This window comes from Pteropus alecto, unplaced genomic scaffold, assembly GCF_000325575.1.
Source record: "Pteropus alecto unplaced genomic scaffold, ASM32557v1 scaffold109, whole genome shotgun sequence".
Lineage (NCBI taxonomy): Eukaryota > Metazoa > Chordata > Mammalia > Chiroptera > Pteropodidae > Pteropus > Pteropus alecto.
In genome coordinates, this window is record NW_006494608.1 from 10,236,488 (window position 1) to 10,263,976 (window position 27,489).

General features: G+C 37.8%; 1 protein-coding gene across 3 annotated transcripts in view; it reads left to right on the plus strand.

Moving 5' to 3' along the window:
• The first annotated feature begins 11,670 nt into the window (after positions 1-11,670).
• The window catches only part of NAPEPLD (N-acyl phosphatidylethanolamine phospholipase D), a 28,188-nt gene continuing 12,369 nt past the window's right edge, over positions 11,671-27,489 (plus strand). Inside the window, exon 1 of one of the 3 annotated variants that reach the window (XM_006925393.3) lies at positions 11,671-12,153. In XM_006925393.3, coding sequence (XP_006925455.2) covers positions 11,954-12,153 — 200 coding nt within the window. In that variant the 5' untranslated portion in view covers positions 11,671-11,953. The other 2 variants (XM_015599542.2, XM_015599543.2) reach the window with 2 other exon arrangements.

Below are 27,489 nucleotides of genomic sequence, written 5' to 3' on the forward strand. Positions count from 1 at the left end.
TTAGCCTGTGATAGGACCACATTATTGGACTAGCTAGCCTCATGAGCAGGACTGTCGTCCTCAATCTTCCTTATGGAAGAAGGACTGGAAATTCGGAAGTTTGACAAGAGGGTCCCAAAGAGAGAGACTTGGTACTAGGCAGAGCACCAAGACTGAAGCTCATGAGAACAGGGCAGAGGTCCAGATCTCAAAGCAGAAGCTGGAGAGCAAGACAACAGGGAACTGAGATGGGCTGACACCTGAACACCAGCCCAGAGCTGAGCCGTTCAGTGAGGAGTGGGGGCTGGAGTGAGTGTGAGGTGGCATCGGACTTGCAGGGGGTGGAGGAATTAAGTAGTTGGGGACTAGATAGTACCTGATATTAATAAAAATAGCAACTGCTTGCTGAGCACCTACTATGTGTCAAATGCTATGCTGGGACTTTACATACATTATCACTAACTCAAATCATCCCTACAAGGTAGGTATAATTATTTGTTTCATAAATGAGGAAATTCAGCTCAGAGAGTAATTGGTAGCCCAAGGTCATAGAATTTGGAAGAGGCAGGCTGAGGTCTGCCTAACTCCAAACCCACACCCTTTGTGCTGCTCCATAAACATGTTTATTCTTTACTGTGTGTGAGTAGGGTTGACTCCAATTTTTTGTTCTTAGAGGCAACAGCATAACAAGCAACTATTGATCTTAAATAAAAGCACCAATTATTTTACCAGCAAAATGAACTTCTTCAGGAATAGCAGAGGAATTGCAATTTTGGACAAGCAAACTATGGTGAACCATAGGCAAGTCCGGAGAACAGAGGAGATGGGCTTGCCTTTACAGAGGAGAGAAGGAAGGCGGGAGGGGACGTTTCAAGAGTTTAGGGTGGTGATACGTTCTCATTGGCTGAGTGTGGTGGTTTTTTAGTGGGCTGTTGCTAGGCAAGGAGAAATTCTTTCTTCCTCCTGCCAGGTTATGTGAAGCAAGCTTTTTCCTGTTGGGAAATGTGAGGTATGGTGAGTGGTAGTGCATGAGAGCTCCCCTTCAGGGCTTTCTGACTCCATTTTAAGTGAGGTTTCCTTTATTTTTAATTCAACCTATGATTATTGTTAAAACAGTAATGTTTTCATTAGTGAAAAGGTAAACTCAAGCATCACGTTGGTAGTATCAATAACATATATTTATAATTCCATATTGTAGTAACAGAGAACTCTGTCATTACTTTAAGAAAACCCACTAGTTTAGAGTCACTAGGGGAAATGAAGCAGGGAGAGGACATAGTGAGACTGATGGTCTTCAGATCACCAGGCATAACCCTGTGCTGTGACAAAATCAGATTTACTGACCCCCATGCAGCGAGGAAGAGCACCCCAACACAAGGGAAGAGGGAAGCGTTTTGTTAGGTTTAGGTTTCTTCTGAAGCATTCTGAGGGGACGAGTAAGGGAAGTAGGGATCAGCTCTGTATTATGTGCTGTTTCTGTGATGGATTTAAGAAAAACAGAAGCAAACCAGGGGCTGGGTGCTGCCATGAGGGGAGGGCGATTTAGCAATTAGGGATCCCCATTAAAAGATGGGAATAATAAAATGTTTGGGCTATCAGTAGCCATTCAAAAAGGAGAGTTGTGGCATTTTACAGCTGCCTTGAGAATGTGGGAAAACGATGTTTCCAGTTAATTTTGCAGCTGGCTTTATCTGTGTTTATCCTCCCAGCCTGATCAATGACAAGGCTGCTTTTTTTCTTTTTGAGTTGGAGTTGACATTTTATTTTTTAGTTCCAGACAGGTTTTTACTCTTTCAGTGGGGTGAGGGGAGAACATAGGAGGAAAGTTGAGCCCTTAGTCATCCAGCTGTCCCTCCTGCTTACTGTGCTCTGGACCTTGGTTTTGGATCTTATCATTCATTATTGGTAGCTGCAACCTTCAGCTGCTCTCTCTGAAGCAATGTTTATATCATAACCCAGATGAGAACATTGAAAGCATATTTATAAAATCATAAATGACAAAAAGATGGAGGGACAGAAATTTCTGGATGACTAGACTGAACAATTTATGAAATGCTAAGTGCCTGCCATGCCAAAACACCTTGTATAAACTATCTCCAGGGAGTACTTTCTAATGTTACTGTATTCTGATCTTTGTTAAAACCAGATCATATTCCCTGACCCTAACATACCTTCCGTATTTGGAACTTCCAAGTGGCTTTTTGGTGCCATTTCCTAAATGGTCTGGCTTCTGCCTACCTTTCCAATTTTATCTTCTGCCCTCTTCACCTTACTACCAAGGGTTCCACCACCCTGGCCTTCTGTTCCTTGACACTAACCTCGCTCCTGTACCCAGGCCTTTGCTAGAAAGTTCTGGAATGTGCTGGGGAATGCTTACAAAAATTTTGAGAAAAGTAACTCCTTTTCATTATTCAAGTTTCAACTTAAATTTTATCTTTTCAAAGAGGCCTTTTCTGTCAACTCTGTTTTACTCTTTCTCACAGCCTGGTCTCTATCGCATTATCTTGTTTTTTTTTTTATGTCATAATACTTATCAGTAAATTAATTTTTGTCGACTTATTTGTCTTCCCCATTATAATGAGTACTCCCTGTGGGCAGGGATTTCATGTATACCACCAGCAGCTATAACAATATATGGCACATGATTGATAACCAATCAGTATCTGTTGAATGAATGAATACATTTTTTAAAGTGACCCCATTGTTTTGGCCACATCTGAGTGGACTAGGAATTGCTATTCTAGACAAAATCATTCATTAGGCTGTTCATGGCAGAGCAGTGGCCTGTGAGTAGTCTGCATGAGAAACCTGCCCAACAGTGTGCTACGGATTGTGTGATAACTCTCAGATCCCATCGAATTCACATTAAGGGCATTTTGCGTTCTAGATAGAGCAGACAGACAGTAGAAATAAACAGCAGCAATAGAAGTAAAGTTCATTAAAAAGTAGGTAGAGAAGGAACAAAGACAAATTTGGGACCTCAAAACTAGTGGTGGCACTAGAATTTGGAATGCTTTGGGTTATCAAAGATGTTTCGGGTTAAGAGAGCTACTGCTGTATCCTAAATGATAACTTTTTTTGCAGTCTTCCATGAGGCCTTTTTCCTATGTCTTTCAGTAAAAACCTATCACCTTAGTCATGTTTTTGCCACATGACAGAATATTTGAGAGAGACCAAATTGGAACCTAAAATGCCCTCAGTAGGCTGGGTGATGGGCCTATTATAATACATAAGGATTTCATAGCTGTAAACTTAAAAGCTCTCCATTTATGTTCAAAGAAGCAACTGTGCAAATATGAGATTAGTGGAAGATATAACTAAATAGCAACCTAGGAACAATCTTTTGCAAACTATGAATTCAGTTTATATTATTAATAGTGTGACTAAAAAAGTAATTCCATGTAGGTAACTTTTATAAAACAATAGCATTCTACCCTGAAGAAGAGGTCTTCTGTTCTGCACGTCTAGCACTTCACTCTTTATGAGAAATTTTATATAAGTCCCCAGGCTGAGTCTATCGAAATTCACGTTGCATAGGTCTATTTGGCTGGTTAATGGACAAATGAGCCTCTCAGGAGAGAAGAGAACCAAAAAGAAACGTCAGGTGGCTAACCTTGGCCTGGTTACAAAGTCTTAAGTGTTGAAGGAAGGAGTGGTCTGAGCACAAGTTTCCTTTGTTACTTTTCTCCTGATTCAGGCAAGTCCTCTCCCTTAAATTCATACCCGATTTCTATGGAGAGGGGATGGGAGTGAAACAAACAGTAATTTCACCAAAACTCTTCAAGACTTTGGGGCTTTTGGAGTATAAACAACACATCCTGGGTGCTTGTGGAAGATAGTAAACCATATAGAAATAAGAGCAGTCTTCCTGCTGTGCCACAGAACTATGACCTTTCTTGGCTCTGGTACATCAGTAATGGTACTCAGAAGTGACAGAGATGTCTGGTACAAGCAGCAGAGCTTCAGGCAGAAGTGGTGACAGTAGAGTGAGCTAAAGCAGAAAAGGCAGCTGACTAGACTAAGAGCACATGTGAGATGCCACCTGGGGACTCAGAGAAATAACTGAAATACATCCCAAGGAAGCTAGAGTTGTGATCTCTGTGTGACGTATCTCAAAATATGAAAAAAGGTCTGGAAACACCAACAAGTGTGTAATAACTCAAAGAAATTTTAGCTTGTCAACTGATGTGTGAATTCCTTTTTATAACCTCAAGCTAAAATTTCCCACAAGCCATTGTTATTTCTTAAGCAATATGTCACGTTAGCATTATAAAATGGTATTTCTTAAGCAATATGTCACGTTAGCATTATAAAAAGCAAATATGAGGATAGTATGATTATTGGCTCTCTCCATCCAACAGACCTGGGCCTGAGTCTTGCCTCCTTGTTTTAGTAACTTGTGCCCTCAGGAAAATTAATTAGATTCTTTAAATCTGAGCTTCCTCCTCTGTAAAAAAAAGGTATAATAATGCTTAGTGCTTGAATTTGTTGTAAGTATTAAATGAGAATTGTAAAGCATTTAGCATATTGTCTGGTACATGGAAAATGTACAATAAGTGGTACCTTAAAAAAATAAACTGAATCTCAAATGTAAAATTCTAAACTGACATGGTCATATAGTATAAAATAGCAAAGGAACACACAGATGACTACATCATAAAAGTGATGCATGATCAAAGGTACATTCTAAATTAACATCAGTCTATAGAATGTGAAAGTGTGATTTCAATATAATGTGAAAGTGTGATTTCATGATTTTTCTAGGCATGTGGAAATAACCTCATTTTCACTTAAGGGAGGTTTTCTAAGTAGCTTTGTACTTTGTATCACGAAAATGGAAGATATATCTGGAGCACTCAAGGAGAGGGGTTGGGGAGTATTTTTTATGCCTAAGAAGGAAAACTGAATGTAGACAGTTTTGTGAGTTGTTACTCAGAATGGTCTATATAAAGACAGAGTTATTAACTAGCTACTATAAAATTCTAAAGTTGTAGCCTCTGCCTAGAGGCACGCAAGGATGCAGAGCTGACAAATCGTGTGTGGCTGCCTGTCATCCGCCCCAGTTAAGAGCTTCTAATCAGCAGATTGCTGTGCAAGGTAGCTCACACTGTTAACTCCACTTAGACACTGACTTTGAAGCAAGGTCAAGAGAGATGCTAAACTGCATGTACAATGAGTATCTGAGGATAGCCTTGAATTAAATCATCACACAAATCATCCTCACATTTTTCTCCAAGGCTCTGGATGTCTTGCCAAACCATGAATTTCCTGTCTTCTTATACTTCGCCTCCATCTCTCCCCATTCCCCATCCCTGCCTGGCCCCAAGTAGATTTCCGAATTCAGGGAATAATTAATTATTCATCTGTTTATTCAGTCCACAAACATAACATGAGTGTCTGCTGTGCGCCAAGTGCAGAAGTAGGTGCTAGAGGTATAAATATAAATCAAGGAGAATATTTGCATATGAGTAGCCCACATTCTGATTTTGGGAATCGGAAGTGAAATCAAATGGTTACTATAATTTGAGAAGTGCATTTAGTGGTTCTCTGAAAGCACCAAGGCAGAGATGACCACTCTGCTTTAGGAAGGTGAGAGAGCATCTCAAAGGCGGTAATTCTTGATTCCAGTGTTGAGGATAAGCCTGACTGCTCAGGGGCTGAAGGCAAGAAAGAAAGTTCCAAACAGAAGAAACAACATGTATGCAAGCTTAGATGGTTGACATGCAGACTTTGTGGTGGAGAGGGAGGCTGGAGAGAAAGTGTACTAGCAGTAACATATGAATGTAAAATTCAAAGGTAAAATATATTTTGCTACAGCTCCGAATTTTAGAATTGGAAGGGATCTTAGTGATCATGTAGATTAACCTCATAGAGGCTTACTCAGGGCAGTTAATGACTTGTTCAGGACAGGCATAGAGGCAGTTTCTCTCAACACTATGTTAGCACCACCCAGGAAAGTTGGTCCTATAAACCCTGAAAATTGGGTCTCTTGGAGTTCCACCTAGAAGTCACAACATGGAGTGTAGATCTACAGTCCTGTGTCCATTCATTAATGTTATGCTAACTTGACAAATATTTTATATATATTGTTATCAGACTTCAAAGGCTGCTTATAGGAGAGTATATTAGTTTTCTATTGCTGCTGTAACAAATAACCATAAACTAGATGTTAAAACAACACATATTTATTTTCTTATCGTTTCGGAGGCCAAAAACTGAAATCAGTTTCACTGGGCTAAAGTCAAGGTGTTGGCAAGACTGGTTTCTTCTAGAGGCTTTAAGGGAGAATCCATTTTTAGCCTGTTCCAGCTTCTGGAGGCTGCCCATATTCCTTGGCTGTGGCTCCATCTCAACAATCTCTGCTGCTGTTACCACATTGCCTTTTTATTTTGATTTTCTTGTCTCCCTCTTATAAGAATCTTTGTGATTACGTTAAGGGCCCATTTGGATAATCCAGGCTAATCTCCTCATCCTTAATTTAATTACATCTGTAAAGTCTTTTTTGCCATATAAAGTAACATTCATAGATTCTGGGGATTAGCAGATGGATATCTTAGGGGGAAGGGAGAATTTTACCACAAATTTTCCCCAAATTGGAAGGATGCAGATGACACATACCTGTTTGTGGCTGGGGACTTGAGAATTCAGGGGCAGATGGGAAGGCTAGGACAGGTAACCCTCCTTAGAGACCTAGTCTATGGAGAAGCTGATACCTGAGAATTTTCCAGGTGGAATAGATATTAACAATGACAGATAATCTTAATCCCTCCACTTTTGAAGTTCTCCCCTATACTTGTGCAGCTATTAACCCTCATAGAAAACACTATGTCTAAGAAGCTAGAATTCCTGTTTTTAAAATCATCAGACCAATTATCATCACTTACTGAGTTTAACTATCTGGGGCTTAGTTTTCCATTTTGAAGATTATACCCTGAGTCTTCTAGATTAAAAAAAAAAAAAAAGGAAATGAAAAGCTAACTCAAAAGGATAAGCCTATGTTCATAGACACATTTACAATAGCCAAGACATGGAAATGACCTAAGTATCTATGGATGGATGAATGGATAAAGAAGTTGTTACACACACACACACACATACACACACACACACACACACACACGTGGATTATTTAGCCATAAAAAAATGAGGAAATTCTGCCATTCACTACAAGATGGATGGACTTTGAAGGCCTTATGCTGAGTGAAATAAGTCAGACAGAGAAAGACAAACACTGTATGATCTCATTTATATATGGAATCTAAAAACAAAAATTTGCAGGAAGGTGGTCAAAAGGTACAAACTCTAAGAAAAACAAAACTAATATAAAACAAAACAAAAAACTGACCAATTTTATAGTAAGAGAAATACTACTTTTCACATAACTGAAATACTATAATATCTGGTTAGTCTGTATTTTCTAGTCTGATAAATGCTAGATGAAATTCAAAGTATGCTCTCACAACTACAGTGTGTGAAATTACTCTTAAAAACAAAAGGGTTTAATTTTTAGTTATATCCTTGGATCAGCTGTCTTCTCCAGATACTAACACCATCCTTTGATTTGGAGATCTATAGTGGGCATTCTTAGCTTGTGGGCCATACAAAAACAGGTGACAATCTAAAACTATAAAATTTCAAGAAGAAAACAGGGGAAGGCTTCATGACTTTGAATTTAGCAATGATTTCTTGGATGTCACACCAAAAGCACAGGCAACGCAAGCAAGATAGCCAAACAGGACTATATCAAACTTAAAAACTTTTTGCATTTAAAGGATACAATCAACAACGTAGAAAGGCAACCCATGAAATGGAAGAAAATATTTGCAAATCATATATCTGATAATATCTGGTTAATATCTGGAATATATAAAGAATCTTATAACAAAAAATCAAATAACCCAATTTAAAAAATGAGTAAAAGACTTGAATAGGCCTTTTTCCAAAGATGACATACAAATAGCCAACTGGTATATGGAAATACATGAAAACATCCATAATCATCAGATAAATGCAAATAAAAGCCATTGAGATATCACCTTACAATAATAAAGATGGCTACTGTCCAAAAAAACCCAAAACCAAATGAACAAAACACCTCCAGAAAATAACAGGTGTTAGCAAGGATGTGGAGAAATTCGTACCCTTCTGTACTTTTGGTGGGATTGTAAAATGAAGCAGCCCCTATGAAAACAGTATGGAGATTCCGCAAAAAATTAAAAATAGAATTTACATATGATCCAGCAATCTCACTTCTGGGTATATATCAAAAGAACTGAAAGCAGGGTCTCAAAGAGATATTTGCACGCCCATGTTCATAGCACTATTCACAGTAGCTAAGAGGTAGAAGTGACCTAAACGTGTCTATCGATAGATGAATGAATAAATGAAATGTGATACATACATACAATGGAATATTATTAAGCCTTAAGAAGGAAGGAAATCCTATCACATGCTACAACATGGATAAATCTTGAGGACATTATGCTAAGTAAAATAAGCCAGTCACAAAAAAGATAAATATTGCATGATTTGTCCCACTTATGTGAGGTATTTAAATCCACATAAACAGAAAGTAGAGTAGTGGTTACTAGAAGCTTGAGGGTAGAGGAAAAAAGGGAGTGTTGTTGAATGGGGATAGAGTTTCAGATTTCCAAGATGAAAAAGTTCTAGAGATCTGTTTCCCAACGATATGAATATACTTACCACTAATGAATTGCACACTTAAAAATGGTTAAGGTGATAAAATTTTAAAATATTGCTATAGTATAAATGTTGAGGACTTTGTATTCTAAAAGACAGTTTAAATCAACAAAACAAAACAAAAAACTAGGTGGCAGGCCAGATTTGGCCTTTACGCCAAATTTTGCTGACTCTTGGCCTAACCCAATCCAACTCCCCCTATAATCAGCACTCTGTCTTATATTTCCCCCCTAAACCTTTTTGGTTGAGTCTTCAAATGTTACAATTGCAAGTGGCCACAGAAACTTAAAGTCGTTTTGGAGGGTAGGACTGGAGGGACAGGGAGGTAGCAGGGAATTTTCCAGGGTCAAAGGATGTAGTCAATGGCAGAGTATTGAGTAGAATTTAGCTGCCCAAGATCCCTCCTATTGCTATTTGGAGACATATATAGATTCTTAATGATAAGGAAAACCACCTTTGATTGGCTTGGAGGTGAACACAGTATTTAACTGAATTCCACACGTGCTGCTATAAATACGCATTGAATTAAAGTCCTCTAGTAACTAGTCATCATGTTCTCTAGTCCTCTGTCCCTTTAGGACTGAAACTAGGAGAAGAAAGAATGGTACTGATTACAAAACTCACTTTAAAGATGAAAACTCTTCTGCTGAAATTGTTTTAACTATGGTCCCCCAGGAGTTTAAATAGTACCTAACATTTTGTGAAGGATGAAAACGGTCTTTTTTAATTCTAGTCTGCAGAAAAAAGTAACATTGGCCACTAGCCACTTTTAAAGAATTGTGTAAAGTTACCCCTCTTATTTACAACATTAACATCTAAAAATTAAGTAACAACTTAAAAGACAAATAGTTATTATCTGCTGAGTGCCTGACTTCCTAGGGGTGGCATAAAAGAGGACAAAACCCAGTTCAGTCAATATCTAAAATTAAACCATGAGTAAAATGCAGAGGGCACAATGTTCATTTTGTTCTGCACTGTGAAGTAGGACAAGCTGGAGGTTTTGCTTGGAGTGATATAACTTGTTATACTAAACAGCTTCTTTTGTGCTGGCTGGAAAATTACTGTTTGGCTATCGCCCATGAGAACATAACGCTCTAACAATAAGCTTTCTGCTTCTGTAACTCCCGCTTGCACAACCGACCTGTGGGTTGACAGTTAGTAAAAAGAAGAAAAATAGACTTGTGTGTTCAAACAGGATGAAGAATGGGGTTTAGGGCTTAAAAACCCTGTACCTCTACATTTCGGGGCTACTTAATTTGGGATCTGCGTACCCCTGGCTGACCCAGCTGGCTGAATAAAGAATGTGTTTCCTATAACTCACTGATTTCTGGTGGTCCGTGTGTCTATCAGGGGCTGGCGGCTACAACACTTTTCATTGTCTAGAAAAAACCCAACCATTAAACTTAGGAGCTGGGTTGAGTAGAGAGAGATTCCAACACAATCTATCAAGATTATGTAGTATTCCAGGAGTTACAAAGCATAAACATTGCTATTTAAACAGCTTCAATTACAATCTCAACGTTGTGTTAAAAGACTATTCATTCCTCCTAGACTTTCTTGGTTTACAGAGCTATGCTTATCTAAAGCACCTGCTGTCAATGAAAAACACCCCTTGAACATTTGTCTCTTCAGCATATCTGTATGATGTGCAGAAAAAATAATTATTTAGTGAACATTTCAAATTGCTTCTTACGTAGACTAAGCAAATGCAATTCAGGAGCCTAGGCAGTAACCTAGTTCAAAAACAAAACAAACCAAAACCAAAACCAAAACCAAAACGCAAGCTGTAAAAGACATTCTTGGGACAATCATAGAAACTTGAATGTGCACTGAATATTAAATGATATCAGGGAATTGTTTTCTTAGGTAGTATTGTGACTTCAGATGTCCTTATTCTTGAGAGGCAAGCTGAACTATTTAAAGGTTAAGTATTTTGATGTATGCAACCTATTTAAATGGTATAAAAGAAAGGCATAGCTATTTTCCGTATTTTTGAAAACCATAATGAAGAATTGAGGTGAGGGGAACAAAGGGCATCTTTTAAAAATTCCTTAGCCAAGAACACTGTGAAGAACTTCTCAGCAGTAACTTCATACCCTTTGGGTTTGGAGTATGGTGGCTGTTTTTGCTGTTACATCCCAGGTACCATTCAGCGAGTGCGGTCTCTGCTCCACTCAGGAGCAAGCAATTCTTAATCACATTCACATCAATTAGATTTAGCAACAATAGCAAGCTAGCCTGAGGGAGAAAAGTCCACATGTGACAAAATCTTCTTTACATTCCTACAGAATTACACGGTCACTTTCACTTTCATATTGCTTTGATTTGCACTTTCCAGCAGGCATATCTGCACATGGGGACCTGTTATCTCTTTTTTTTTTTTTTTTTGCCAATAGACATTCATCGACAACCCCAGCCCCAGACAGAAGGCATTTCTTTCTGGCCTACTGGCCACACCCCAGATGATTTTTATAGAGGAATCCTTCTGCCCAACCACCCACTGTTGAATTCTAATTCTGTCTATATTCAAATTATATCTTGAAACAGCTAATCTCATCCTGCATTTAAAAAAAAAAATCCTGAAACTCAAATCACAGTTTTATGCTCTTGTCATCATCCTGAGTTTTTTTTTTTTTTAAAGCAAATTTAGATGAGAATCACCTATATCAGGAGGCTGTGGCAGCATTTAAAAGTTTTTTTTTTAAAGCAAATTTAGATGAGAATCACCTATACCAGGAGGCCGTGGCATCATTTTAAAAGTTAATGAGCACACTGACAATAGCTACTGTATACTTCAAATTAATTCCCTACCAGGCTCACGGTGCCATAGGTTGTAGGTATGCTGCTACCAAAGGCTTATCTCCTATGATAGCGCAAGATATGAGAGGCCACTAATATCTCCCTAAGTTTTAGCAATTACGTCTGGTGTCCAGAAGGTGTTCATAGGAACTAAAAGTTAGCTTCTGATTTAGGACAGGGTAACAAATTTGGACTTAAGGTCTCCTGCAGGGACTATGTGAGAAGCGAGCCCGGCCGGGAGTGGGCTAAGCGCGGGCCTCCTTTACCAAGATGGCCCCGCGGCGGCGGCCATCTTGGTAAAGGCAGAAGCGGCGGCCAGCGCTATGGCTGACGCTGGCAGGGCTCCCAGATCAGAAGGTCACAATGAGTAGGTGATGGGGCAACCAGGAGCGAACTCAGCTGAGCGCTGGGCCCCAGGGCGCGCGGCCGGGGGTCGCCGGCTGGGCCGCAGGCCAGGCGACGGCTCGCCCCAAAGATGGTAAGGCGGCGAGTACTGAGGCGCTGCCTGCAGCTGCTGACGCCTCCGCAGGAGCCGGCGCGACGGGGTCGAAGGCGGAGGCACCCGAGCACCGGCCGCTGCGGCCATTCCCGCTGCGTGGGGGCGCTGTGGCCTGGAGTGGAGGAGCAGCAAAGACAGCGGACGAAGCGCGCCCGGCCGGTGGCACCGCGCACCAGGTGAGCGTGCGGCCCCCTTCGCCAGCCCCTCACTGCGCCCCGCGCCGTGAAGCGTCGCGCTCCGTCTGGGGTCTCGCGGGAAGCGGTATCTCATCCTCCCGCCCGCTGTTCCCTTTCGCGGTTCTGCTCCCTTCTCCTCCGTGTCCGGCGGTGTCCCCAGGCTGGGCTGTTTGCACTCTTCCGCCAAGTAGAGCGGGCTGTGGCTGGGATTCCTGTCCCGAGCCTTGCCTTCTCCTGCGGATGCTGCACTTGTGAGTGGCAGGGTTTCATTTGAATTTTCGCACTTTGCGTGTTGCGGAGTGCGCATCTCTGAAGCTACCTGAGTGGAGAGCCACATTATTACTATTTTTTCTCTTGGGAGAGAAACCGCCTCTGGGATTTATTTTAGATCCCATCTTCTCTGCAAATCACGGGGTGCGTCTTCGCTGATCGGAATACACCTGGGTGTACCTTCCTTTAGTTGTATGTAAATGGATGGGTTCCTTAGGGCAACTTATTTCTCCATCTGTAATATTTATCGTCTAAAAATCCATTCCAATAGTTTTCTCGCCTTTTATCTTGAAAGTTAACCAAGGAATGGAAACGAAGAGCTAAAGAATGGAGCAAGATGGGGCGGGGTGGTGGAACCCTGTGCTTTCTTGAGTTTTCTGTGCTGTGGTTGGTTGGTTATTAAATTGGGGTGTTATGGCAGGATTTCCAGTCAGGTATGCAGATAGTTTTTCCCCCCCTGAGTAGAACTCGCTAGGGTCCTGGTAGTTGAGATAAATACGCTTCCACGGGCTCCAGAGTTTGATGCATCACACCTCAGTTGAACCTGGAAAATGTTAATAGAACGAAAAAGTTAATCTTTAAAACGTCATTTAGTTCTTGTATTTGCCTTTACTGCAGGTTGTTCTACATATGTTATACCATGACTCACCTGGTTTACTTTGGCTTAACATGAAGTGTTTGCTATTTGATAATTCTGATTAATTTATTGAGAAAGTTATTCCTGAGATACAGCTCTCTGAAAATTAAGAATAATTACCATCTTTGTTAAAAGTGGATATCTAGCAGTTCCATTTCTATTTTCAGTTACATTGGTTTTGATTTAGTCTCAGACATCGACATCTTTTAGAAAGAACTTATTTAATCTTTAAAAAGATTACCGATATACCACAATAGTCTGATTTTGTTGCAGGAAAACATTAGGTTTGTTAGAGAAAATCTAGAGCAAATTTACTTGTTTAAAATAGGAATTTAAGAGAGATTGACTTCAATTAAAACTTTTAAGCAAATTAAAATATAGTCACAGTTTTCAAAGGTTTTATCACATTTGCAGGTTTTCCTGCTGCAAGAATTTTGTTAAGTCTCGGAGAGATTAAAATACTTAGTGTATTTCTCATACCCTTTTTTTCACTCACAATTCCGAATTGTACAGATTTCACATTACAAAATTTAACTTTTAAATTAGTCCAGTTATAACTGAATTTTAAAATAAACATTCCAGCAAAGGGTTTCAATTATGCTTTAGTTAATACAGTCATTTTCATGTATTTGAAAAGGATATTTTTGTTACTTTGTATTTGTGAGTTTGGGAAAGTGAGGAGATTTTTGAGAACATTTTGTCAACGTACTATTTGCCTTTAAGTTGTTTCGTTCTGCTTGCTCTTTGTAGTGGTAGATAGCTGTGGATAATAGTGGGCTTTTTCATTTCATTCCACTTTTCTTATGCAAATAAGAATATGGCTATAGCTGGAGAGCTGTGTTGATATGGGCATTTTAGATTGAAATGCATACAAGTGAAAGTATTTTCATTGAAGTATTTGGGAAAATGAACTTGTGCATCATTAATGATTAACAAGACCTTTATCCTGAAGGTCTGTGAGGGCATGTATATAATTGGCATTAAAAGAACCACCTATGCAATTTCCAGCATGTGGTTCAAGTAATATACCATTCGAACTGCTATAATACTGAAGGATTCTACCTGTCTATAATTTATAGTGCTTTACTTGACTTGTCTTTTTATTTAATAACAATTTATTGCGTATTTAAATATTTTATTAACAGACTTTTGTGACATTATATGTGAACTTATATATCACCAGGGGGCAGTTTTATTATGTCAGTGATGTAGTTTTTTCCCAAGGTTTTATAACTTTATAATTTACAAAGTTTTCTCAGATATTTTTTAGTGTATTAATTTGATTTTATAAGTGTACAATATGTGAGATTATTAACACCATTCCACAGATGAGGAAAACAGGAAACAACTTGGCAGATTTCACTGATTTGTCCAAGGTCCCTTACTTAGCACAGCACCTCTGGCCTTTAGCAGAGTATATACACTTCTGCCTCTTCTTAGAAAGAGGTACCAATGAAGCCAAGGTAGAGTGGTGTGGATCAGCAAGCTTTGGTCAGCATCACAGCCATAGATTGCACCCCTAAGCTTTTTGCAAATAGTACCATAGGTTATGGAGCCACAGGGCTGGAATACAGGTGGATTAACATAAATTCAGCATGACTGAAAAATGACTCAGTATGCACCTGCTACCTAAAATAATCTATCTTTCCCCTTGAAGGAAGCAGATTTTCATGTTTATCTAATTTGAGGGCCTTCTTAGATTAAGGAACACTAAATATTGATTGAACAATAAATGCTTGTAGACTTGTGTACTCTTTTAGTCTTTCTTAGGGATAAGAATAAAGTTGTCAAAGTAGAGAAACACCAAGCTTCTGTTACTGGCCCTTCTTAAACTGCAGACTTCTTTGTTTTGTCTGATACTAGCACAACTGGACAACAGCAATAATTTGTTATGCAAGTTTTCTGAATTTTGAAGGTCCTTCAAACTACAAAGATGTTTGCCTTTTCAAATTACTGCATTCATTTCTTTGGTTTCTTTACAGAGTTCATGAAAACAAGTACTATATATATTCAGAATATTGTGCATTTGTATGGTTGAAGTAACTAGTGACAGCTTAAAGAATTTCTGGACTCATAAAGTCCTCTTTTTTAGACTTGAGGCCAGTTTATCTGTTTGTGATCTAAATTAAATAAAATACCCCACAGGAGGTGAAATGTATTATTTATCTTTCCATACTGACCATATCCTCTTTTGGTTTTAAGTATTTCTAAGCATACTTAAAGGACCTTCTAGAGTATGTACCCAGTCTAAGCTCTTTAAACTTACAGTGTTTCTGTTTCTACTCTTACAAGATTTTTTAACCTGTCATAATACCACAAAACTGAAACATTAAAATTAGCCTTTTCCACTATTTCACAGAGATGAGGTACTTTAAAATTCTTGGATGAAAGTTGATTCCTTTCTCATTTTTTTCTTATATAGTGTCTCAATTTTATATGTAGATGGATTGTCTAATGTGTGTAAATGTATGTGTACTGTTCGGCACCCATTTTTAACTGGGCAAATGTGAATGCTCACACACATATTGAGTATCATCACAGTGAAGAATTTGACAAACTTGATGTTCTCAGCAACATTTTCTTGGTTAAGTGTGATTACATAGAACTTTATAATTTCTTTTTGCTTAGCTGCCCTAATACCTTAAAATCATACTTTATAATATGCTCATCTTCAATTTAGTACAAAATGCCCACATTTTAATACATTTTATATGAAAGAAGACATAACTATGCATTTATATGGTACCCTGAGGCTGTAAAGTGATCAGTTCTCCATGTTTTCCTCATACTGAGGTGCTTCCCAGGATGCAGGACTTTCAGTGCTAAAACTGGGAAAGCCCCGGGCACATTAGATGCATTGGTTCCCCCCACCTGAAGGTGTCTCTTCATGGGATTTGATTAACAGTTCTTCCCAGTTGGAAGGATAAAATGCCAGGTGATGGTTGTATACTGGATGAACTCAAAGACATTTTTTTAAGGCAAGAAAATATCAAAGCCTCATGTATTTTTATTTATATGATTGAAATATAGAACTAATTTATTATTTGTTCTTTGTAACTTTAAATGAGAACAATTTAGCAATGAAATAAATAGTTACATCATTTGAAATCTTCATGTAAAATTAAAAAGACAATTATGTTTATAGAGGAACTAGGATTTGTTGTCTACTAAGTACTTTTTAACTTTGAAAAGAAAAAAAAAAAAGACAACAGTTAAAAGCAAAAAAGGCTAGTTTTGTTCTTGAGACCATAATTGTTGGCTGTATGCCACTAGCTTCAGAACATAGATATCTGTTCGAAATAAATTTATTGGATTCTTTCTTGCAGATTCAACATGATTAGTGGAAAGAGCATGGGTTCTGGAATCTGATCCTACTTGGGTTGGATCTCCATATCCAACTGTTACCAGCTTTTTGACTTTATGCAAACTGTTAAACTTGGTGAACCTGGAACATGAGGATAATATCTACCTTGTGGGAATATCATGAGGATTAAATGAGATAATGAATGTATATAAAGTGTTTGGTACATAGTAAAGGCTTAATAAACGCTGCTCAGTCTACCCATGTTTGGATTAGGAAGACATATTTTGGGATTAGTACCTTTTGTATCTTAATAACTTTGGAAATTTCCCAGTTATGGTCATTGTATCAGTTAGGATTAGTTTTGGAATGTTCAGAGTAGGACAGTCCAGGTATGGTATGGTGGCCTTTGAGGTCTTTCTAGGTCTCTATGCCATTCCTAGGAAGTGGCCCTCAGACTCATTTCTCACGATGGTTCCAGGCAGCAGGGTGCAGGAAGAATCAAGAAGAATGCTTCCCTTTCCCTTAAGGAGACTCCCAGAAGCACCATATAAAGTCTTCTGCTTGTTTCGCATTGATCATTCCTAGCTAGAAGGCTGAGATAGTAGTTGTTTACCTTAAGTAAAATTGAGGTTCTGTTACTCAGGAGAAAAGAGAAACTCGATTGTATGGTAGACAAATAGTCTTTACCACTTTACCACCATAGAGTTCAAACAGTCAAGCATTCTCCAAGATTTTTCAATTTTTATTTCTATAATTAGTAGAGTTAGTGGGAATGCCCTTTGTTGAGTTTTGTCTCACTGCCCTTTAGTTACTTTTGCTTCTCCTATAATTTGATTCTCAATAGATCTTTTCAAAAACAACTCTATCCCAATGAAAAGTAAGAGTTTAAACTCTTGTTCATTATTTATTCATTCAATAAATATTTATTGACCGCTTAGCATGTACAGGCTGCTGTGGGTTATTACAATGTGAATCATCACTGATTGTATTTTTTTTTTTTTCGGTTTGGCTTCTTGGGAGCACAAAGTCAAATTTGTGACTTAGCTGGACTGCATACAAGTGTATGAGCTATTAAACTCTGTCCTTAGCAATGCAGTCTTCCCAGTCTTAGTACTGTGTGGTCATCTTGGAGTGATGCTGCCTCTCTAACTTGGATCATGGGACAGGGAGGAAGAGTAGGCTTTATGGTTGGTAGCCTCCAGGCTAGCATAGATTTTGGAGTACCAGAAAAGTCCCTTTGATCCTTCTTAAATACCTGTCCTACCTTTGTGCCAATGACTTATTCAAAGTAGTAGTCCTCAGCCTTGCCTATATATTAGAATCACCCACAGAACTTTTAAAAACTTCCTGGAGAGCCTCTACCTGACATTTTCATTCAGTATCCTCAAGTATAGTTTTAAAAGCTCCACAGGTACAGACAGTCCCCGATTTACAATGATTCCACTTATGATTTTTTGACTTTACGATGATGTAAAAGCATTATGCGTTCAGCAGAAACTGTACTTTGAATTTTGATCTTTTCCCAGACTAGTGATAGGCATTATGATATTCTTTCATGATGCTGGGCAGCTCCCGGTCAGCAACGTGATCATGAGGGTAAAAAACCCAGACTCTACAGTGTGCTGTGTTGTCAGCATTTTTTGTTTCAGTTCGATGTTTCAAGCATTCTTAAGGTCCAGTGTGCTTTCGGCTGTGTACATTAATGGTGAGTCCTCATACAACCATTCTGTTTTTAACTTACAGTGCAGTATTCAATACATTACATTAGGTATTAGTACTTTATTATAAGATAGATGTTAGATGATTTTGCCCGACTGTAGGTTAATGTAAAGGTTCTGAACACGTTTAAGGTAGGCTAGGCTAAGCTATGATGTTCGGAATGTTAGGTGTATTAAATACATTTTTGACTTTCGATGTTTTCAACTTAAGACGGGTTTATTGGGACATAACCCTATCATAAGTCGAGGAGCATATGTAATTCTGATGTAATTCTAATGCAGCCAGCATTGAGAATTATAGGTTTACAGCTTTGTACTCAGCTGGCTTGGAAATACTATAGGGAGGAGTCCCACTTGGCTTTTAACAGTCATTGGAGATCAGATCCTTCCTTGCTAACCTGTTTTGACTGCTGGAAGGGGAGGTGGGAGAGCTCTGAGATGAGTAGACTCACTTGGGTAGGAGATGTGACACTGAAATGCTTTAGGGGACATTTAAGTTAGAGCTGGCCTCATTTGCCTATTTTGCCTGCTCTTATTGTGGGAAATTTTTCCTTTGAACCAAAAAACTTTGGTAATGGGCTCAAGCTCTGGGGAAAGTGCTGGTTATAGATGCAGCTGCTATTAGTATCCTGAGTTACCACATTTTTGCTCCCTGGCGGGCAGTGAGGGCAGATGAAGGGAATGAGGTTGGTAAGGCCACAAGGAGCTATGGGGTTGGATAAGAATCCTGTGAATTGTCGTTTCCTATTTAAGAATTGTGTGAATTCCAGAAAGACCACAGGATTTCTATCTTACTCAAATATAAGAACAGACATTCCAGAATTTATTCCATTTAAGTTTGTTCATGCCATTGCCGTCAATGTAGAAATTTCAAAATGGAATATGTATTCCACTAACCCTTATTAAAATGTTTAGAACTTAATAAAACAGTGGCTTACAGTTATTGAGGGCTTACTATGTGCTAGACATTGGGCTAAGGATTATAGACATTATGACTAATAACCCAAAGAATAGGCACCAGATAAGGAAATTAAGGCTTAGAAACAGATGACAAGGGTGCCAGGTTGGGAAGTATTTATTTTAAAATGTTTGAAATCCCTTGTGCTTCTTTTCTTGGTAGTGTGGTTTTTCCTGATAACTGATTTAAGTATATTATATATATACCTACTTTTTGATGTTTTTGTGATTTACCACATCCTGGTATTCTTTTTTTTCCAGCTTTATTGAGAAATAATTGACAAACATCACTGTATAAGTTTAAGGCATACAGCATGATGGTTTGATATATTGTGAAATGATTACCCCAGTTGGTTCAGCTAACTGTCCATCTTCTCATATATATACAATAAAAAGGAAAGAAAGAAAAAAAAATTTCTCCTTGTGATCAGAATTCATAAGATTTACTCTTTTAATTTTCCTATATATCTTTCAGCAGTGTTAGTAGCTACAGTTATTATGTTGTATGTTACCTCCCTTCTTTATCTTCTAACTGGAAGTTTGTGCCTTTTGATCTGGTTCCTCCAATTTTCTCTCCCCTTACCCTTTGTCTTTGGTAACCACAAGTCTGATCTCTTTTTCTATGAGTTTGGATTTTTTGAAAAGTTTACACATGTAAGTGAGATCATACAGTATTTGTCTTTTTCCATTTAGCATAATGCTCTCAAGTTCCATCCATGTCACAAATGGTAAGATTCGTTCATTTTTTATAGTTGAATAAATATTCCATTGTATATATATATATGCTACAACTTTATCCATTCATCCATTGGTGGATATTTAGGTTCTTTCCATGTCTTGGCTTGAAAATAATGCTACTTTAAACATGGGACTATAGATATCTTTTTGAGTTAGTGTTTTGTTTCCTTTGGATATATTCCCAGAAGTGGAATTGCTGGATCATATGGTAGTTCTATTTCTAATTTTTTGAGGATCCTCCATATTGTTTTCCATAGCAGCTGTTCCAATTTATAATCCCACCAATAGTGTACAAGGCTCCTCTTTTCTCCACATCCGTGCCAGCATTTGTTATTTCTTGTATTTGTTGATAGCCATTCTAACAGATGTGAGATTATCTATCATTGTGATTTTAATTAGCATTTCCCTAATGATTGGTAATGTTGAGCATCTTTCATGTACACATTGGCCTTTTGTATATTTTTGGAGAAATGTCTAATCTGGTCTTTTGCCCATTTTTAATTGGGTTATTTATTTTTGCCTTTGCATTGTATGAGTTCTTTATATATTTTGGATATTAACTCTCTACTAGATACATGGTTTGCATAATTTTTTCCCATTCCAGAGGGTTTTTTTTTCCACTTTGTTGGTTTCTTTTGCTGAGCAGAAACTTTTTTATTATTGATTTTGTTGCTTGTGCTTTAGGTGTTGTATCCAAAAAAGTCATTACCAAGACCCATATCAAGGAACATTATTCCTATGTTTTTTTCTAGGAGTTTCATGGTTTCAGATCTTACATAAATCTTTAATCCATTTTGAATTTTTGGGAGTGGTTTAAGATATGGGTCCAGTTTCATTCTTTTACAAATGAATATCCCATTATCCCAGCACCATTTATTGAAAAGGCTTTCTTTTTCCCTTTGAGTATTCTTCACTCCCTTGTCAAGTATTAGTTGACGTATCTTGGTCAACTAATTCTTGAACATAATATTCTGAATTGAACTCAGGGATTTCAAAGTTCCTTTAAACCTCAGGATTCTGTTAGTTGACGTTTTGGGGATGTCTCAAGGCCTTCGTTCTGAACCTGCTGTTACATTGTCAGGAGATGGGCTGACCAGGGTCAGACCCCATTTGTGTACTGGTGTTTGCTTCCTTGTGAAAATCCCATTGTTGATTTTTTTGTTATTTACCTTTTTCTCACAAAGGATTGGCAAGGCTGACATGCAGAGCAGAATAACTTCTGTCCTTCTGCCACATTCATTCATAAATGAATCAGGGACTCAGGTGACCTCTCTAATGACTTTCTTGCTTTCCATTATCCTCTCTGTTGACATCAGAGCCCTTTAACTTGTTGGCGAAATTCAGAAGGTTATGAGTGTCAGTACTTTCTTTGTATCATAGCACTTTCTTGTCAATTTGAACCATTTGGTGTGTAAGGAAAAGTATTAGTTATCATTTTAAGAATTTGTCACAGTGTGTTTTGGAAATGCCTTATTCTAAAGACTACACAGTTTTCATTATCCAGAGCTGACATTTCCATAAACATGATATTAAGCTAAAAATCAATCCATATGTTGCTTGATTTTTTTTTTTCCCCTGAATGATTTTGAATCCTTGGAGGTCAGGGGCTTGTATTGCCCATCGTACTTGGAGAACTGAAACTTAGATATAGTAGGCATTGAAACAGTGTTAAATAAGACCTTTAACAATGCTTTCAGTAGAAGTGCTTACAAATTATATCTGAAATCATATTATAAAGTTGAAAGTCTAAGGCTGTTTGTTATATCAGATTTGTCATGAAATTTCTTCTGAAGTATTTTGCGCTCAGAATAACCTCTGCCTGTTAAGCCTGTGAAACTACACTTTCTCACAGTAGCTAACTTTGTTGTTCTCAGGTGAAAAATACCATGCTTATCCCTTGCTAACCCAGCCTAGGGAAAGTGGCTGAATCTGAGTGGCTCCTTTAGCTGGGGACTTCCTACAAGGGAATGGAACTTGGGAGGGGCAGCCCAAGGCCAAGGACGCCTTAGAGGAGACAGCTTTTTGGTGGCTGAGACTGGCTTTTTGGTGCAGCCAAAGATTGTTCAAGTTTTAGAGGTGGAAGGGACCCTAGAGCGACAGCTCAGTCCTCTCATTTTATAGATGAAGAAAGGGAGTCTCAATAATAAATGTTCTTTTAAAGGTTACAGAATTCAACAGAGTAAAAGTTGGAACTAGAACTGAAGTCAGAAGTAAAAGAATATGCTTTTTTCCTTCTTGCCCTTCCTTTCTATCTGGGTGCTATGTAGTCACAGTTTTCTTCATTCTTTTTCTTCATCGGTTATACTTTAAAAACAAAGTTTTTGGGCATAATTGATTCAGACAGACAGGGAGAGAGGGGCGCATTTTGAAAACGTATTTTTGATTCTTGTCTTAAGGAATAGTAAATTAACATTTAAGATCACCTAACACATTTAGGATACATTTTTAAGTTTCACAGGCATCAATTTAATCTTCTTTCCTCCCCATGCTCCCCAGTCTTTCCAGTTAAACACTTGTATACCACTTAGGTATTATTGATTCCACTAGAACTGAATCTACACTTTTTGTTTGGTATTATTTTAAAGAGATTAAGGAGGTGATAACGATCTTATTTTAATAAACATTTTATTCATGTTTTCTCAATTTGCCATAATATGCCATTTTGATCATCCTAAGGATTCCGTTGCAATGCTGTAAATGGTATTTTTAAATGGGCTTTGGTCTTAAGTGGATGGTTTACCTTGTTTATTGTTTCTAACTCTAATCAAAGCATTGCTTTCTTACATATATGGGAAACTTACTGTACTGGAAGCACCTACAGTATGTATTTTGGTCACTTAAAATCTGTTAATAGCCTATGAAATGACTTAATATTTTGAATTTTGTCTAATAGCAAAGAATTTTCAGTCTTTGGCATTCTATGATCAAGAACATTTCTTGTCCTTGACTGCTTTTTGAAAAGAAAACCATCTCGACAAAATAATTGTTATTAAAAATTTTCATGACCTATTTTTATTGTGCTCCTAGGTATTGTATATTAAGCTATTTGCTTTGCTTTCCTTTAGCTTTTTAGCAAAATAAAGTGAGTTAAAAATGAAATTCACTGATAACAAACAATGCAGTACTTTCTTTGTTGATGTATGTTGTGTACATATCTCCCACAGAACATTCTCCCTTTCATTACCCAGTGTACTTCCCACGCTTGTACATATCTCCTTTCTTACCCAATCCCCTACATGCCTGTGGGCGTTAACAGCAATCTCAAGGGAAATCTGTATTTGCAAGTGAGAGATGGGGACAAGTTAATTCAACCAACTGAAGCCCTTTGCAGATGTTTCAGTGAATTGAAGTGGTTTCATTAGCTGTGTTATCTAGCTTTGTATTAAAAGGATCCTTTTCTTCACTAGAGATTAGGAGAGCTAATGTAAAATTGTGAATTTAGTGTTATTTTAGATATCTGAAAAACACAGTTCTGAATATTTTGTAGACAACGTCAGCAACTTTCTTGATATGTAATGGATAGTCACTCAGTATTTATTAAATGTCAACTCTGGGAATGATGATTCGCAGCATCATGATTTATAAGTATGTTGTAATCCCAAATGTGCATTGTAGTAGTAGGTTTTTTCTTTTAATTTTTTTTAAATGATAAAGCAATGCATTCAATTCTAGGAACTGGCAAATCTTAAATGTCAAAGAAAGGATGAAACATTTGCTTTTGAAATAGAGAATTCTTATTTTTTGAAAGCATTTTACCCATGTGTGCAGTTATTGAAGTAAAATATTTGTACTTGGCAGACTTGTCTTCACCAAATGTCACATCTCAGACTTCTCTTTGATTAGAGACATGGGGGCAATTAATTTTCAATGAAATGTGGAGAATGTAGTTGATAATTACTAGATGGAATTTATGTTCTTTTGTAAAAAATTGTTTTTTTTTCTACAATTTATATTTATCAATTGTTATAAGCCTTTGTTACCTTTAAATTTGCTTCTGGCTTCTAGCTGTTCACAAATTTAACTGTTCACAGAGGAAAGGAAAGTCAAATTAATTATGTTCTAATTATATTTAATTACCAAAGCTAATGTTTTTACTTCTGTTCCAAAATATATATTTCTGTATATAAAATAGTGTGTTTCATCAACTTTAAGAGACATTTTATTCACATTTGAACACCATTGTCATCAGGTTATCTCGTATAATGCATGACATAATTATAATTGATAACATTTTTACTTTTGTAGTGGCACATATAATAAGTGTGCCTTACAATTCATGATGTCTTCAACTGGCTGAAAATCAGTATAAAGTAAAGGTCTTTCATCAAGTTTAGAACCCCCTTTTGAAACACGTTTGTAATTTGTGTGTACTCATGAGTATGCACATCTTTCACTTACTGGTGACCCGAAATCGAGGCAGAATTTTCACTTACACTGTTAACTTTGGAGATAGGTATATAACAAGAAATAATTGGGAAATTTGCTATTAAGGACACTGCAGGCTCGATACATTAAGGGGTTGTTTGAGTTCGCAAAGCTGAAAACTAGTTAATAGCATCATAAATAGAACCCACTCCTCCTCATTTCTAGTTTTCCTATCATTTTAGCTTTGATGTTTAAAGATGACCCTTGGGAGGTTGTTGCTGTATTCACTATAGAGTGACCAGATGGCCAATATTTGATAAAGAGCCTTTTTGCATGACCCACCCTCAGGCAGTCTCCATACTTCTTTATGGGTTGAGGCTCACTTTGTTACTGGAGCATCTGTTGCCTGAGCTTGTCATTTTGCACATTCACTGAATGGACTTCCAGTACCTTTTCTCCAAAAGAATGAGCCCAGATTGTCATGGTTCAGGTCCTTCTGTTCCTTCTCATCGTAATTATGGTGCAAAGTATGAAATGATATATCTTAGTGCCAACATTTTGAGTTGCTTGAAGAACTTTCAATGTAGTGCATAGTCCCGTGAATATCCATGCTCATACACTCCCTCCTCCTACCCCAAAGGTATTTTAAAAATCATGTGCAAAGACTCTGTGATGAGAATAGGTGGTCCTGAGGTGGGAACATGATGCACAGGAGGAAATAGTTTAAGACCACATGTTTGGAGCAGAGAAGGCGAGTGTGGGAAGGGCTAGAAACATACCATCATACTGACCCTTGCGCTCATTCTAGAACAAAGGGAATCCTCCGGAGGCTTTTCCTTTTTGTTCGTTTTTTTTTTGGGTCAGATTTGCCTTTACTTTAAAAAGATTACTCCTGAAGACTTGGTTGTGTGTGTGTGAGGTGAGGAGGTTTGTTAAGGAGGATGGCTATTTGGCAGAGACCTGTTTCCCTGGATCGATTGGGATAAGCGAGTGCCCAAGTGGGTGGGAGATAAGAAAATAGAGATCTGTGAATAGATAACTTTGAAAAAGTTTATTTTCCAGGGAGGAAAGAGATCACTGAACTTATTTTTCACTCTCATTTTACTCTCTAGGCCTCTGGATACCATTCTGTTATTTTATTCTCACTTTTAACACCCCTACAGCAACCTGGATCCCAGGGTCATCCATTTCCACTGGGTGTCGGCACTTCTGCCTGACTTTTTGCTTCTCAGTGATCTCAAACCCTGCCTCTCAAACACGCTGGGTCAGAATCCATCTTCTCTTCTATACTCCAAATACTTGCTCTCCCCTAATTCCTCTACGTTGTTAGTGGTGCTGCCATTTCTGACTCTTCCCACTTTTGTACCTACTCCCCAACCTGCCCTACGAATTGTCCCGTTTGCTGCTATCCAGAGATTCTGGAGTCTTCGTGATTCAGTCTCTTTATTGTCTCTTGGACGTGTTCAGCTTTCTCTTCTCATGGTCACTACCTCATCTTTTTGACTGGGCTGCTGCCTAATTCTCAGTGCTTCAGTTAGAAAGTGGAGATTACAATACCTACCTTGAAATTTTGCCAGGAGCAGTAGTTTAAATAAAATGTGTAAAACATATAACCATAGTGGATGTTCTGGGCTTCTCTTGTTTCCTATTATTTATCTGCTTAGCTCGTTTTTAGTCACACCCTTTGTTTTTATCCTGCTACCAGAGTTGTCTTCTCTAAATATGCCCCCTTTTGGCTACACCTACAGTGTAGCCAAACCTTCTTGACATCTCAGTCCATCCCTTATGATTCCATCCTTTGTGTCTTTAATGTCTTGACTGTCAAGCCTTTCCTGCTTCTGTCCCAGCTGCATTAGATGACTAGATGACTAGATATTGTCTAAAAGCCCATTTTGACATTACTTTTGTGGATTTTGATTCAGAATGCCCTTTTTTCCTTTCTCCCTATCCTCTGTTTAAACAATGAGTCGAAAATTTATAAGTTGGTAGAATTATATATGTATTTATATGCATATAAATATATGTATATATATGCAGACATATGCTTGTATCTCACAAGCTATTTATCATCACAAGAGGTAGCATGAAGTTGGCTCTTCCATATCTTAGTCTCCAGACTTGTGTGTTTACATCTGTTCTATAAAGTGCGGTTTAAATGGATGGTCTTTGTTTCTGCCTTTTGTAAAGGCCTGGGCCTGAACTTAATAATAACACAAGTAGAGTGATTCTTTGAGAAGAACAGAGCTAACTCACCCAGATCTTTTGCTTTTTAATAGAATTTAAGGAATTTAGATGTATGTCAAATTAGCAGACAAAGGAAAAAACGAATCAACATTTGGCAAGCAGTTTATGTACATTATGTGATTTAATCATCTGAAACCCCCACGGGATAAGTAGGTATTTAACACATGAGAAAATTGAGGACTAGAAAGGTTAAGTTATTTGCCCAAAATACAAAGCTCTTTAGGCTCTCTTAGCTTTTAGGCCCTCCTACAAAGAGGGATGGCTGAGCAACGTTAAAGTGTGTGCTTTAGCTTTTGTCAGCTGTGATTTTTTTTCTGAACACTGATTATTCTCTAGACCATAGACTGTTTACTCCAGACAGTTTTTAAAAAGTAAAGTTTTGGTTCAGTGAATGTATTTATTGTGGGGTTTTCTCTTCTGGATAATCTTGCTACTTAAACACCTTGTAGCCATAAAAATAATACATGGTTTTCTGTTATTATGCTTATTTTCTTAGCGTTATAAAGTGTATTAAGTGTATGCATTATATTTAAATTAGACATAAAACAAATATTTGTTTAGCACAATAGGAAAGAAATGAAATTCATGGTAGATGAATGCATATTCTAAATACGTTATCACTTTTATGTGTTTGGAGTTCTGTATACGTAATTCAAAATCAGGGATGTCAGTGCCTTGGGTTAAGTGGTGGTAGTGGTAGTGGCAGTAATAACAAGGTCAACCCTGGGTTAAGTGGTGGTAGTGGTAGTGGCAGTAATAACAAGGTCAACAGCAACAGCTGTTGAGCTGTTACGTTCATACATGTGTGTTACATTTGTTATATACATGTTCAGTAACCCTCAGAGGCAGGTAGTAGTATTATCTCCATTTTACAGATGAGGAAATCAAAGCAGAGGATAGGAAACTTATCTAAGGTTAGCTAGGAACACACTGTGCTGACTTGGCAGTTCTAAGTCAGAGTTAATTCAGATTTGTATTGTTAACCACTTAACGACATTATTGAAATGAATCTCAGTTAATGTGTTGTTATTGCATTTCCTGAAATTTGGACCCACTGCACTTTATAGGGGCATTGGTAAACAGATTGTCTTCAAAGTAAAAAT